This window comes from Brassica napus, chromosome C5, assembly GCF_020379485.1.
Source record: "Brassica napus cultivar Da-Ae chromosome C5, Da-Ae, whole genome shotgun sequence".
NCBI classification, from domain to species: domain Eukaryota; kingdom Viridiplantae; phylum Streptophyta; class Magnoliopsida; order Brassicales; family Brassicaceae; genus Brassica; species Brassica napus.
Window position 1 is genome coordinate 34,428,237 of NC_063448.1, and position 14,938 is coordinate 34,443,174.

The 14,938-nt window shown below is 38.5% G+C and overlaps 1 protein-coding gene across 3 annotated transcripts; it reads right to left on the reverse strand.

The window, feature by feature from the left end:
- Positions 1–961: 961 nt before the first annotated feature.
- Positions 962–3,339, reverse strand: LOC106406550 (2-oxoglutarate-Fe(II) type oxidoreductase hxnY). Of its 3 annotated transcripts, none has more exons than XR_001281570.3 (11): positions 3,092–3,339; positions 2,800–2,995; positions 2,616–2,714; positions 2,487–2,538; positions 2,260–2,381; positions 2,072–2,169; positions 1,921–1,979; positions 1,691–1,790; positions 1,559–1,604; positions 1,325–1,404; positions 962–1,247 (listed from the first exon to the last, which is right to left on the reverse strand). XR_001281570.3 is itself a non-coding variant. In XM_013847243.3 (11 exons), exons 1-11 carry the CDS (start codon positions 3,203–3,205, stop codon positions 1,160–1,162), a joined length of 1,011 nt encoding a protein of 336 aa, XP_013702697.1. In that variant the 5' UTR covers positions 3,206–3,339; the 3' UTR covers positions 962–1,159. The 3 variants fall into 3 exon arrangements, 1 of the variants encoding a protein (XP_013702697.1); XM_013847243.3 differs by having other exon boundaries at positions 1,691–1,747; XR_001281569.3 differs by having other exon boundaries at positions 1,325–1,604.
- Between the last annotated feature and the right edge of the window lie 11,599 nt (positions 3,340–14,938).

The following is a 14,938-nucleotide window of genomic DNA, read 5'->3' on the forward strand; positions in this document are numbered from 1 at the left end:
AAACACAAGAAGAACAGAAGACTGGTTTCCTACTTTAAACAGGGAGAATGATTTCATCAATTAATTATCCTCAACACTACTCAAAATTTAATATTTCTAAGTTATTTTAAGTTTTTGTGTCGAACATAACTAATTAAAGATTTATAAATTAGTGTTATAAAGTAATATATAATGATTTATAAACTAGTTTTAAAGGTTTATAAATTGATTATAAGAGTTTTAATTAAACAATGCATGAATGATAATAAAAGTTTTTAAAATTTTAATTATTTTTAGTGACAAAACCCCTTAATTATTTTTGAATAGGAAGAAAACCATTCAAATAAGTTTTTAACATTGTAAACACTCAGATTTATTTCTTTAACGTGTATCACCTTCTGTCTAAAATATCGAGACATAGGGTAACGAATGTTAACGCAATTAAAATTGAGGATTTCCTTCTTCGAACTTTTAGCTGAGAAGTTGTTTTATGATTCATTTTTAGCTGAGGGGTTCTACTACGAAAAACCCAAAATTAAATAAATCAACATGATATAATTAGCTTAAAAATGTATGTAAGTGTTGCGGATATAATTAATTTGTTGGACTTAGCACAGTGGTTGAAAGTCGCATGAATGATTCTAACCCGGGTTTTTGTCAAAAAAAAACAGGTTAGAATCAACCTATCCACTCTCATAAAATGTAATTTTTTAAAAAATATTTATTATTTTAAATATAATATCTAAAAATGTTTATGGTACACTGACTTAGCACCAGTAGTTGAGGATTTTATGATTTATAGCTCTAGCCTCTAACCAAGGTTTATGGTACACTGACTTAGCACAGTAGTTGAGGATTTTATGATTTATAGCTCTAGCCTCTAAACAAGGTTCAAATCCACTTGTCCCCTCTCACGGAAAATTACTATTGATGTAAAAATTAACCGATTTTCTCTATAGATATTCGGTTGAAACAAGTCATGGACTGTAAATTATTATTCCCTTTTTATACCGATGAATAGGTTGAAACAAGACATAAGCAAATGTAATGTGAGATGGTGTGCCCGTAAAAAAAAATTTACTTATCTTACAACATTTATTACGGTTCGCTTTGAGCTTATATTACATACTACCAATTTACTCTCAGTACTCTCCCTTGTAATGTTGATCGAAAAGAGTATTCATATTTCTTGATTGTAAATGCTTAACTCTGCATGTGTTTCCTTGTAACGTTGGGTGAGATATGTCGAACATTTGATCGCTGGATATCTATACAAGCATCAAAATCATTTATAAACATTTGTTTACCACTCAAACGTCTCAGTAACACAAAGATAAAGTCTTACTTGGGAACGTTGCTTTCGGACTTGCAAGTTGGGAGACACTCCACCAGACATTCATGATTTGGTTCCACGAAAAACGGAATCTGCATTCAGAAAACATAGGATGCAACGTCGATGTTATACGCTAGACCTGGTTCTGAACATGTCATAAGCATGCATTGAAGCATAAGGCCCTATAGCCATCACGTCCACAAAGATTGTAGTGATCAGACACAGGTGGATTAGTAAGAGCCTTACAGAATATCGTTCCTGACCATTCCCAAGAACCCGATGTAACGTGGATCTGTAGAGTCGAAATGAATGTGAGAAAAGCACCAACTAGAAAATACGACTCACAAATCACAATCAATAGTTGATTAGAAGTATTACTTGAAAAAGCCATTGCTCCAACGTTCCAGCATATCGCCAAGATTCACTATATATGCGCTGTAGACAAAGAAAATAAAGATATCCACCAAACTGACAAATACTGATCGCACGCTCAGACAGGAAAACATGTAATTAGCCAAACAGTCTTAAGCTAATAATATATCATTCATTCATGACATGGGTAATGGATGATGGACCCAATGAAGACTATAAACAGAGTTCTTAGTTACCCTTTAATCGCAGGTACATATTCCCACTTCTGAGGCTTGGCGTTCTTATCTTTGCATATCTGTCATCAAGTTTTCGCAATTTCTCGTAACTAAACCCAGTCGTATCAAAAGGTATAAGGATAGGAAAAAAAAACTGTGATGCTTTTAGTACCTGGAGGCCCATTACACCATCAGTGGCTAATAGAGTCATCATTCCGTAATCAGTATGTGCTCCACAAGCATATATTCCTTTCGATGGATCAGAAACCCCTAAAGATAACAAAAGGAGCAAAAAGGTTAGTGACATACGAAGCTTAAGAAAACACAATCCGCTATAATGTTCATAATAAAATAAATGACCTTCATAATGCAGTAATCGCATAGTTGCAATAGGCTTTCCAAGCATCTCCCAGGTATCAAAGTAATTTGCATCCAAATCAAGTGCCAACGCCAGTAATCTTCCAATATCCTTAGAAACCCTCCTGATATACAAAACGAAACTTTTGGTGATTGTCAAGAACAGAGATGAAACATAACACAACTAATCCTGTCGAATCAGAAATTCTAAACCACAGACGAGGACTTACAATGCTTCTTGGTGATATTTTTCCATGGTTTCTCGCCACCGAGGCAATACATCTAAGCAAAGAATCAACGAAAGTTTATTCAAATAAAGTGCAATTAACAAAGACAAAACAAAGGAGAAAAACACTAACCAGAATCAGGCCAAGGGTTGGGGCCATAGAATGGTTTATCATAATCAGGATCATCTTTAGGAACTTCAATTCCAATGTAATAACCCTCTTTATGATCTCCTAAAAAAAACTCAAAGAGATTGATCAATCAATCAATCAATAAAAAAACACCTTTTGATTTTAAACTGATAACACATGCACGAACCATTAACTTGATTCTCAGGATCTAGGATTTCATCAAGCACTGGTGTATAGCCTCTGTGCTTTCCGTTTCTCAGAACTTTCATCTTCTCCTCCAAAGGAAGAGCAAAAAACTTCTTGCTCTGATCGAAAACATCATCCATGAACTCCTCGTTTATACCGTGATTGATCACATAGAAAAATCCACAATCCAAACATGCCTGAAACAACAATTTCCACCATTAATTTGAATATATATATTTTTAAATCTAAATTATCGAATTTTGTGATTAATTCAATAAAAAGGAGAGGGGGACCTGTTTGAGGGAAACAACAGAACGGTGAAGATCATCGTTGGCGAGATCGATGCAATTAAGAGATGAAACTTGCATGGTTGGGTCTTGCAACTCCTCTTTCGTGTGATTCTCCATCTCTATCCGTCCGTTTTTATTCTTCCACCTTTAGTTGGTTTTTATAGATGCAGCCGCCACGACAATATTTTACGCAATTCACGGTCGTAAAGGGCATTCGGTAATAATGATCTCCTACCTGCTTTTGCCCTCTTGGGGTCGAATTGTCTCTTAAAATAATAAAATTTTGTCGGCCCATTAATATATTAGGCATTCCCATAATTCATATTAATTTTCGTTTTTTTTTATCTACGGTGGTCTTTTGGCGCTATGCACCGGATTCATTTTTTTTTTATTTTTAAATAAATTTACAATTTATTTTATGCTTTTAATAAATAAAAAATGTTCAAAAATATGAAGATGGATATATGTTAAAAAAAAATGAGATTTTTTCTGATGTAGTGGTTAGCGATCATAGTGTATTATTTTGTTTTAAAGTTGCTTAGGTTATTATGGAATAACAAAAGTTATTGTGATTGATTGATTCAATAAAAATATAATAGAAAGCTGATAGTCGTAACATAGTAAATTCACTTGAAATGTAAATATAAAGTAAAGTTGATGTTATAGGAGAAAAAATGTAAATGATTGTGTGTGTTTTTGTGAATGTCTTGTTTGTTTGAATAAAGATAATAAATTATTTCATCCTCTTAAAGTATTAACAATTTTCGCATATTTTTCAATGTTAAAGATGTGGCAATTTGTTGGGCTTTCATTGTGGTCGTATTGGTAAAATAATTTGTTTTCAAAGAGATCCGGAATCCGGTAACTGAATTCTTAATCATGCTCCAATATTGATAGGACTTGAATTGACTATTTTTCTAGGGTAGCTTATTCAAAAATTATTTACCTTTTCAAAATTTCCTCCGCACAACATTAATATACCATAAAAATATGTACCGCTGTCATAGTTCACATATACAGATTAACAAAGATGGTTTAGTCATTTGTAGATTTATGGTGGAAAAAGTTACTGTTTTAACCTCTCAAAGTAATGACCCTCTAAATTGTCATTATCCAAACATTGATTCATTAACTTGATTCATCATCCTGAGTGGTTTCGCTGTAAAATATCATAGCCTAAGGTTTTTGAAGCGGACGGCAGGGTTTGTGTCTGAAGAGTTTTCGTGATAGTTGTAAATGCTTTCGTTTGGGATATAATTGCTGACTAAAGCATATGCTACCATCTTATTTGTTTTTTCTTCTGTTTTTTGAATACAATATATTATTTTTACTTATAAAAAACTTTATATATAGAAATTATTAAATTATGATTTTAGCGAGACTATATATTTACATGGAATCTAACAAGATATTATCTTATATATTATTTTATCGATTTGTGTAATATTTTGAATTGACTCAACTTTAAATCGATAAAATTTATTAATTTATAATGTTTATTAATTTATCAAATTTTAATTTGTAGAATTTCTAGCGTAGTTATGATCTTCTAAAAAGTGAACAAATATGTAAAACCATTTTCATGTTGGACAAGTGTTGGTTTCTAATTCACCTTAAGTGGTTAATAATGTATATTGTTAATGTTCATATTACGAAACTATTTGCTTGCTTTAGGAAGTGGACAAAAGAGCGACCGACAAATACAAATTGGATATGTATGTAGTTAGCGACCAAGCATACATATCTAGTTTGTTTTCATAAACTGGAATCCATGTAGTTATATAAATTAAACGGAGCACGTACATATAAAAAATTTCAATCCATGCACGAACACATAACCGCTTACACAAAACTAGAGCACGAAGACACTCGAAGTTACATACAGACACCAAATATACAACAGCATGAAAAATCTCAGCCAAGAACACAAAAGGGAATGTCATTATCTTTTCATTCAACCGTCATATAAGGCCCTCAATCTCTGAGAAGCTACAACACCGTTGATCCTCCACCAGAGGAGCGACCATCGCCATGTCATCAGCCGACAAGAATCAAACAACCATTGTTAGGTTATCAAACTTATTTAGTTTTAAAGACCTCAAAGCAAGCTTTATCGGGTCATGGTGATGACGTAATTCACACCTAACGTTACAAAAACCTTTTGAATTGTGAAAAGGTCCCAAATCTCATTGCATCCCTTTATCAGAAACTTGTCTTCCTCTGTTAAATGTATCTTTTTTGATCTCCTGGCTCTGCTATGAGTGGAGATCGTGACCCTCATGGTAGGTTCATGTTCCAATCGCTATGCCATTTAAGTAACTGGCATCGTCGAAGCAGCCACTTCCTTCGACTTTCTTATTTACGGTAAGAAGATTGGTTTGTGGTCTTGAGACATGTCTATGGCTTCACAATTCCTACAGAGAACGGCTCTGCCATCTCCTGCATTTGCAACCATTAAGTGTGGTTCAGAAACAGAACAACAATCATAAGCAAACAAACCTACACTTAAAATCGAATCTTAGTGATTCAGAAAATGGGTTTGGTCGAAGCTAACAAACATACCTTCCAAAAATAAGGGCAGCAAGAGCCAAGGCACTGGAAGAAAAACCTGAGGAAAGAGCTTCTATTGCGGTCCTCTGCTAAAGCAAGATCGGCCTGAAGAAACGCGTTGCTCAAAGAACTCTTGACTTCTTCGACATAGATACTGTTCAATTCCATATTTTCTTATATAAGGTGTGTTGCTTCCTGTTTTCTACGAAGACATCTTTGATGAATCTAAGAAAATCAAATTAAATTCCTCGTCACAGAGCAAACCCACAAAACCCAACTGAGGATAAAAATTAATTTTTATTGGAGATACTTACCGAAAGAGTAGTGGTGTGAAAGATTGTGTAGTGTACCGTTGGGGGTTTTGTCTCAGAAGACTCGTTCTAGTTTTTAGTATCAACTGAAAACCGTAGATCATATCATAAGATCGATGAAGTTAGTCACAGCAAAGAACAACAGTGTAACAACCCGATTCCGGTCTCGAAACTCGTTAGCCGGGTAAGGCCCAAGAAATACTCGAGGCCCAAGATGTTTGTCTATAAATACCACTCCCAGCATTTTTTTTCTCCACCTGCATCAACAAAAATCAGAAGTTAGAAAAAGAAGAAAAGAATAAGAGAGAGAGTTCAAGAGTAGAATAGAGAAATGGAAAATGTTTGTGGGAGCTGAGCCACCAGGAGTCTTCGCCGGAGCCACCACACGCGGGGGCATTGCTAAGCTCGTCATCATCGTTCGCAGCCCAAGTTAACCGCCGGAACCACCATGCAATTTAAGCTTTGTTTTCATCCATTCAGTAAATCCGCCATATCTCTCTAACCGTTGAGAATCTCGCGCATACAAAGCCACCAGCGTGTTCCTCTCGTTGAGACAAAGCCGTAGCCACTGACCACGCCGCAATCAGAGTCTGGACGAAGCTGCTAGAGCCTCCGGAAGTTTCGCCTCTTCGCGCTCGTGAGTTACACGCGCCGCCGCCGCGAATCGTCGCCGCCGCTTTCGCCGCCGTCCTCCACCGCCGGGACACTACCAAACCGCTGCCGGATTACCGTCGGTCGACAGTGGTGAGCGAGTATCGGTCGACGGGACTGGTGTCTGGGTCGACGGTAGTTGAGCAGAATCGAGCGACACAGAAGTGTTGTTGTCAGTCGATAAGGAGCGCGCTTTCTTGCGGATAGAGCGTTCCAAACTTGCAGGATCTGGTGAGAATATCAGTTGAGTTTCCTTGTTGCTTCTGGTACTGATGGGCATGTATCTGAAAATCCAAGAAAAAAAATTTATGTCAGAAACTTAACAAAAATTAGACAAAATAGGCGATCAAAGCTCCCCGGCAACGGCGCCAAATTTGATACCACTCAAATTACCCTAAGGAATGATTTATACTCTCTCAAATAAGAGATCGAGTTGTAGTACTTAGGGACCGAATTCACAGGGAGCTAGGGAACCTAAGGAATCTAATATGATTTGTTAAGCAAGAATGTTATTAGAGTTTTTAAATGTAAATTGCAGTTTTTATATTGAATAAGTATTTGTTCAATAGCAGGTTTGAGGTTTTGGTGCTTAAAAAAGAAATAACTAGATTTAGAGTTTTTATTCAAGAAAATTGGAATTATAATCCTACAGATGCCTAATGAGTTGCATGCATGATAATGTAAAGCTCAACTACTTGATCAACAAGTCAATCAGCTCTCGCATGTATAGACTTGTCTATTAACTAGATCTAATGATCTCAAATGTCGTTATTTTGATCAATAGAAAGTGTCGATTGATAATCCTATAGGGATATCGATCGATACACCTTTTGCACCGTCGATCGATTATTCAAGTGTGATATAGATCAACGAGCTCTAGTCAAGCTTTATGCGCTGGTTGAATGAAGGCTTACTAAGCTCACTAGATCAGCTCTCGCCTTGCTCATAGCAAGAAACATAGTTCTATTAGAATGTTTTCAGGATGAGAATAAAGTTCTCGCTTTTATCAATCAATCCAAGGGCAGGTTCTAGGTAGCTAATTTAGACGCAGGCATTAATAAACAATCCTAAAGATGATTATCACAACTCAGCAATCTATAGTTGGGGCTAATCCCTCCTAACCTATTTAAACCCTAAAATCTAACAATGGAACTACTCATACATGGCTAAGCAATTCATAACAGCTGTTAAGTCTAAAAACTTCATTAGAATAGTAAATAGATATTAATGGAGTTCTTATCACAAATTATAACTTTGGATCTTCTTTCCAATCTATCAAAATCCTAAAAACCTTTGCTGTGAAAATAGTAAAACAATGAAAGCACCATTTGCCTCTAACATGGCAGCAAAACTTATATAATTAGGGTAAAACTCGTCAGGGGTAATCTTGTAAAATGGTGAAGTTTTGGGCTTCAAGTCGGTTGTGAACAAACAGGCTTTCTGCGCGCTTCACTGTCGATCGATACCAAGACATGCGTATCGATCGATTCTTACTCTCCAATATCGACCGATTGTCGAGCTCGATGGTCATCTCGAGTGCTTGCTCCAAATATCTCCAAAATGCTCTAAAATCATCAATTATCTCCAAAACACTCCTGGTCTTATAAATATAATAAATAGACTCTATAATATAATAATTATTAGTAAAACACCTATAAACTATGGATGAAAATGGGTCAAATCTATAGTCTATCATATATTGGAGATTTTGGATCATCAAGTGAAAGTAATTCAGGGAAGGTCGACCGTGTTTGTCTGAGTTCGTTGGGAGAGAGATAAAATTCAGGAGGAGACCTATGAGGCCGACTGAGGATTTGTATTCGAGGTTTTGTTACGATGACATTGGACATGTCAGCTTATGACTTGAATTCGGAGATGAATTCCTTATAAGTGGGGGAGAATTGTAACGACCTGATTCTGGTCTCGGAACTCGTTAGCCGGCTAAGGCCCAAGCAATACCCGAGGCCCAAGATGTTTGTCTATAAATACCCCTCCTAGCATTTTTTTTCTCCACCTGCATCAACAAAAATCAGAAGTTAGAAAAAGAAGAAAAGAATAAAAGAGAGAGTTCAAGAGTAGAATAGAGAAATGGAAAATGTTTATGGGAGCTGAGCCACCAGGAGTCTTCGCCGGAGCCCCACACGTGGGGGCATTGCTAAGCTTGTCATCATCGTTCGCAGCCCAAGTTAACCGCCGGAACCGCCATGCAATTTAAGCTTTATTTTCGTCCGTTCAGTAAATCCACCATATCTCTCTAACCGTTAAGAATCTCGTGCATAGAAAGCCACCATCGTGTTCCTCTCGTTGAGACGAAGCCGTAGCCACCAACCATGCTGCAATCGGAGTCCGAACGAAGCCGCTAGAGCCTCCTAAAGTTTCGTCTCTTCGCGTGCGTGAGTTACACGCGCCGCCGCTGGAAATCGTTGCCGCTGCTTTCGCCGACGCCCTTCCCCGCCGGACCACCGCCAAACCGCTGCCGGATTACCGCTGGACTAGCGCCTCATCGCCGCCGGAACGCCGCCGAACCGCCCTGACTCGCCGGTGACTTAGTGAATCAACTCATTGACCGGTTTAAATTGAATTTGAAATCGGTTAGGTTTAACCGGTCGGTTAGGTCAATGGTTGACCGGGTTGACCTTTGACCAGCGAGTTGACTTTTCCGCAGACTTCGACCATACCCGTTTTAAACCGTTCGAATGGCGTTCTGACTCGATTTTTCACCCTGGTTTTAGATTTGGAGTCTATTTGACCAGCTGGAGTTCATAGATACGAGTTCTCTTCATTGCTAGGTGAGGGCTTCTCCGTTTAAATCCTGAACTAGTTTAGTACTACCGTTATGGAAAGTCTAGTTTCGAAACATGATCTGTCTATGTGAATCGAGTCTGTTTGAGAGTCTTGCTTGTTTATTATTATTATTTATTGTTAAACCGAAAATAGGAAAATATAGGATTCAACGATTGATTGAAGTGATTGATGTTAAGAATTGTTATATATGTGTATATATATATATATATGCGAGTCCATGTGTGGAGATTTTCGGGGTGCAGAGACGTCTGTACTGGCTGCTTATGTTTGAGGAGATTTGCGGGGTGCAAAGACGTGTGTACTGGCTGCCATGTTTGTGGAGATTTGGGGGGGGGGGGTACAGAGACGTTTGTACATACGACGCCTTAGAGATTTGCGGGGTGCAGTGTGGACTACTGTGCTAGTGACGCCTGTTGAGTTATATACGTATATGATTGCTGAGTGCAGAGAGTATCCATGTACTATCATCGCATTGGTTGTAGCATGTCTAGTGCACTAGACATATATTGATTGTTCTGTGTGGTGTAATAGACACCGTGATTGTTTCGTGTTAGAGCTAGGCCTACATAGTTGTAGTGATATGAACTGAGTCAGTGGTTTGCGGTTTAGCATCTCATACCTTGCTGGACAACTCCCATGTTGCTCACCCCTCCTTCCTTCCCCATTTTCAGGAGAGACTGACGACCAGGAGTGATCACATCGGTTTGGTGCTTTGGGTGTTATTGGGCTTTTGGATCTTTGGGCTTCAGACGTTTCCGCTTATTTATACATTTTGGACCTTTGACTTTATATAGTTATTTATATTTCAGATGTTCATTTTATTTACTGGATTTCCAGCGTGGACGTTTGACTTTCAAATATTTATAAATAGAGATTTCAGATATTATTATTTATCGCATTATTTTTATTATTATGTAAATCAGGGTGTTACAAACAGGTACTAAAGTACTTGATAAATTAAACATGTTCAGCTATTAGCTTCCTAAGTTAATTGAAAAGTATTTTTACATTTGCATCTGCATGTAGATCATATAAAAACCATATATTTCTCAGTCCAGTCTTATGGACATAGCTAGTCAAGAAAAAACTTTGAAATTAACTCTTAGTAGAAGAAAATATTTATATCACATGAAACTGAAGAAACATACAACTCGAGCTGCAAAGACACTACAAAGATGTGGAGCCTGGTATATAGTACCGTCCACGATATTATACGTTAGCATCGATATAACCTTGTCGGGACAATCTCACTTATTTATAGCGCCACCTTCGATCTGTTACAAACGCGGGTCATCAATGAGAATAAATGAGATGGAGTGAGAAGAGAGGTGGGGTGACGCTTGATGACTGAATTAAAGATCGATTTTAATTAAAAGCAAGATGTTACAGAGAGGAGACGAAGTCTGAGACGATGGAAAGGGGACAGCGTAGATAGGCTCAATGAGGGGTAAACATGCAACCCTAAACGCAAAACGGGCCGCATATACGAAAGCATGGCCCAATAACGAAACACAAAGCCCAGAGAAGTCGCGTTTCGAAACACAAAAAAAAAAGAGAAGTACCGAGAAATCGAAACAAAAGGGAAAAGAAGGGGTTGCGTCTGCTCGACACATGGCGAAGAAAGGAGATAGGAGAGGTGATGTGATGCATGAGGAGCCTTTCTGAGCAACTTTATTAATATAGATGTTATATGTTTTTCATGTCTCACCAAAACCAAGTGGGTACTGGTTATGTCAAAAAGAAAAATAAGTGGGTACTGGTTTCCCAGAATCAAAAGGAGAGAGAACCCTACGGAATTTACGGCAGCGTTTGAGGTATGTAAACCAATCATATCTGATGATTGCAGGGGGAATTAATGGATGGTCAGAATTAGAGCTGGGCAAAACACAGAATCTGAAGAACCGAATCGAACCCGATCCAAAAAAAAGTTCCGAACCTGAACCGAAATTGATTAAATATTCAAACGGGTTCAAAATTTTGGTATCTAGAGAACCGAAACTGAACCCGACCCGAACCGAAGTATGTCGGCTACCCTAATGTATCCGAAATAGATTTATATACCTAAATATATTAATTATTTTTAGATTTAATATATATTAAAAACATCCAAAATATATAAAATACTTGAACATATATACAAATAGTAAAAATTAAATGTTTAAAATAGCGAAAATATACTCAAAACACCAAAAATACTTGAAATATCTATTGATAAGCTTTCAGGTAACATGCTTGGTGATGTTATTATAGACACATGTGCGTCACATCACATGACTGGGGAACTTTCGCAACTTATAAACATGCGAGACATGTCGCCTTGTCTTGTGGGTTTTGCGGATGGAGGAACCACAACATCGACAAGCATGGGTGATCCTGTGCTGAGTGAAACTATATCACTCAAGGACGTGCTTTATGTACCAAAACTCGACTGCACGTTGATATCGGTGTCTAAGTTGTTGAAGCATATGAATTGTTTCGCGTTATTCACAGATGCTATATGTTTGTTGCAGGACCGTTGTTCGAAGACTTTGATTGAAGCGGGTGAGGAGCGTGATGGGGTGTACTATTTCAGAGATGTTACAATGGCGAAAGGCAACAAGACTCAGTGCAAGGTTGATCAGTTGTTGTGGCATCAATGACTTGGACACCCGGCTTTTTCAGTTTTTCCTATGGTTTTTGGTGTTAAGGATAATGTTTGCTCCAGTCTTTGTGACATTTGTTTTCGAGCTAAACAAACTAGAGATGTGTTTTTTGAAAGTTGCAATAAAACTACAAAGTGTTTTGAGTTGATACATGTAGACGTATGGGGTCCTTATCGTGTGCCTTCATCATCTGGTGCAGTATATTTTTTAACAATAGTGGATGACTACTCTAGGGCTGTTTGGACCTATCTACTAGTCGTAAAATCAGAAGTCCGAAAGGTGGTAGAGAGGTTCTGTAAGTATACAGAGAAACAATTTGGCAAGAATGTCCAGATGGTGCGTAGTGACAATGGTTTGGAATTCATGAGTTTGAGTACATTCTTTGCGGACAATGGGATCATACATCAAACAACGTGTGTCTATACGCCACAACAGAACGGTAGAGTAGAAAGGAAGCACTGGCATATATTGAACGTAGCGAGAGCAATGTTGTTTCAAGCTCAGCTACCGGTGAAGTTTTGGGGTGAGGCAATCTCTTCGGCAACTCATGTTATTAATATGACACCATCAAATATTCTTCAAGGAAAGTCGCCGTATGAAGTTTTGTTCGGAAAGAAACCACTATATAACTCGTTAAGGGTGTTTGGTTCATTGTGCTCTATGCATAGGAAGGACAGAACCAGAGATAAGTTTGGTCCTAGGAGCAGAAAATGTATCTTTGTGGGCTATCCATTTTGCAAGAAGGGATGGCGAGTGTATGATGTTAAGACAAATGAGTTCCTTATCTCTAGGGATGTAGTGTTCAAGGAGGATGTGTTTCCTTATAGAGAAGCAGTGTCGACTCAGGTAGATGAAAACAACTTGATTGGGGGGCCTGATGATGATTGGATCATCGACTCTGTCTCGGATACTGAAGACAGGGGGAGTGATCCTATTGATGTGGTTCAAGTGAGCAAAGATAAACAAAGTGTGTCTGTTACAGAAGCAGAAGCTATTCAGGCAGAAGGTGATAGACCTATCGTATCAGAGGTTGCAGAGGGTGCAGAGATCAATAAGACAAATGATTATGAGGTTGCAGAGGTCAACAAGACTAATGGTTCAGACATACCTAGTGATAGCATCAGTAGTAATCAACCGGTGATCAGAAGTGAAGAACCAAAAGAACCAGAGTTGGGACGAGGCTTGAGAGAGAAGACACCGTCAGTTAAACTGAAAGATTACATCAGTTACAATGGTGTGTGCATTAACGACCCCCATCACGATCTCACTAGCTCAGATCCAGAATCTTCGATAATGGTCTCAGGTACGCATTCAACACCATATCCTTTAGTGAACTTCGTGACTGATGAAAATTTTTCAGAAGCACACAAAGCGTTTCTTGCGGCCATTACCAAAGGAGTTGTACCAAAGAGCTATAAAGAAGCAGTCAAACTCAAAGTCTGGCGGGATTCGATGAAGGATGAAATGGATGCATTTGAACTCAACAAAACGTTCAGCATAGTCGATCTACCACCGGGGAAGGAAGCCATAGGCAATATGTGGTTATATAAGTACAAATATGGCGCAGATGGTACGATCAAGAGACATAAATCGAGGCTGGTTGTACTCGGAAACAGACAAGTACAAGGAGTGAACTTTACGGAAACATTTGCTCCAGTGGCCAAGATGACAACCATTCGAAGTTTACTACGCGTGGTAGCAGGCAAGGGCTGGATCATACATCAAATGGATGTACAAAATGCATTCCTGCATGGAGAACTAAAGGAAGAGGTATACATGAAACTTCCACAAGGCTTTACCCATTCTGATCCCAAGAAGGTATGTAGACTACACAAGGCTGTCTACGGCTTGAAGCAAGCTCCAAGATGTTGGTATGAGAAGTTGACTGAAGCTTTGACGAAATATGGGTTTAAACACTCGTATGAAGATTACTCATTGTTCATGTATACGAAAGGGAATGTTGAGATTCGAGTTCTAATTTACGTAAATGATCTGTTGGTGTGTGGCAATGACATGGAGATCTTAGTGAAGTTTAAAGAATATCTTGTAAGGTGTTTTCATATGAAGGACCTTGGCAAACTTAAGTATTTCTTGGGAATTGAAGTTGGAAGAGGAGCTGAGGGTTTTATGATCACGCAAAGGAAGTATACATTGGACTTGATAGCTGAAGCGGGATTGCTTGGTGCTAAGCCTTGTGGAACACCAATGGAACAACAACACAAGCTTGGTAGGGACAAGAGTCCGTTTATTCAGCAGGATGGCCAGTACAGAAGACTAGTGGGGAAGTTAATATATTTGTCAATCACACGGCCAGACATTTCGTATTCTGTTCATATCTTGGCTCAGTTTATGCAGACGCCAAGAGAGGCTCATTGGGATTCAGCTCTCTGAGTGGTACGGTATCTAAAAGGAACGGTTGGTCAGGGCATTCTTCTCAGTTCAAATCCAGAGTTGAGGCTATCGGTGTATTGTGATGCAGATTGGTCATCGTGTTCTGCGTACAGACGATCTTTGAGCGCTTATGTAGCAATGGTGGGAGACTCAGCCATCTCCTGGAGAACACAGAAACAAGATGTCGTGTCGCACTCCTCCGCTGAGGCAGAGTATATGTCGATGGCAGAGGCGTCAAGAGAGATCAAGTGGTTGAGACGTCTCTTGCATGATCTGGGGGCACCTCTGAAGGATCCAGTTCGGCTATACTGTGATAGCAAATAAGCTATTTACATTGCAACTAATCCAGTTTTTCATGAAAGAACGAAACATGTGGAGTGTGATTGTCATCAAGTTAGAGATTCGATAAAATCTGGCTTGCTGTCTACGGTACATGACAGAACAAATGAGCAGATAGCCGATCTTCTAACCAAGGCGCTTGGTCGAGTCCAATTTGAGAA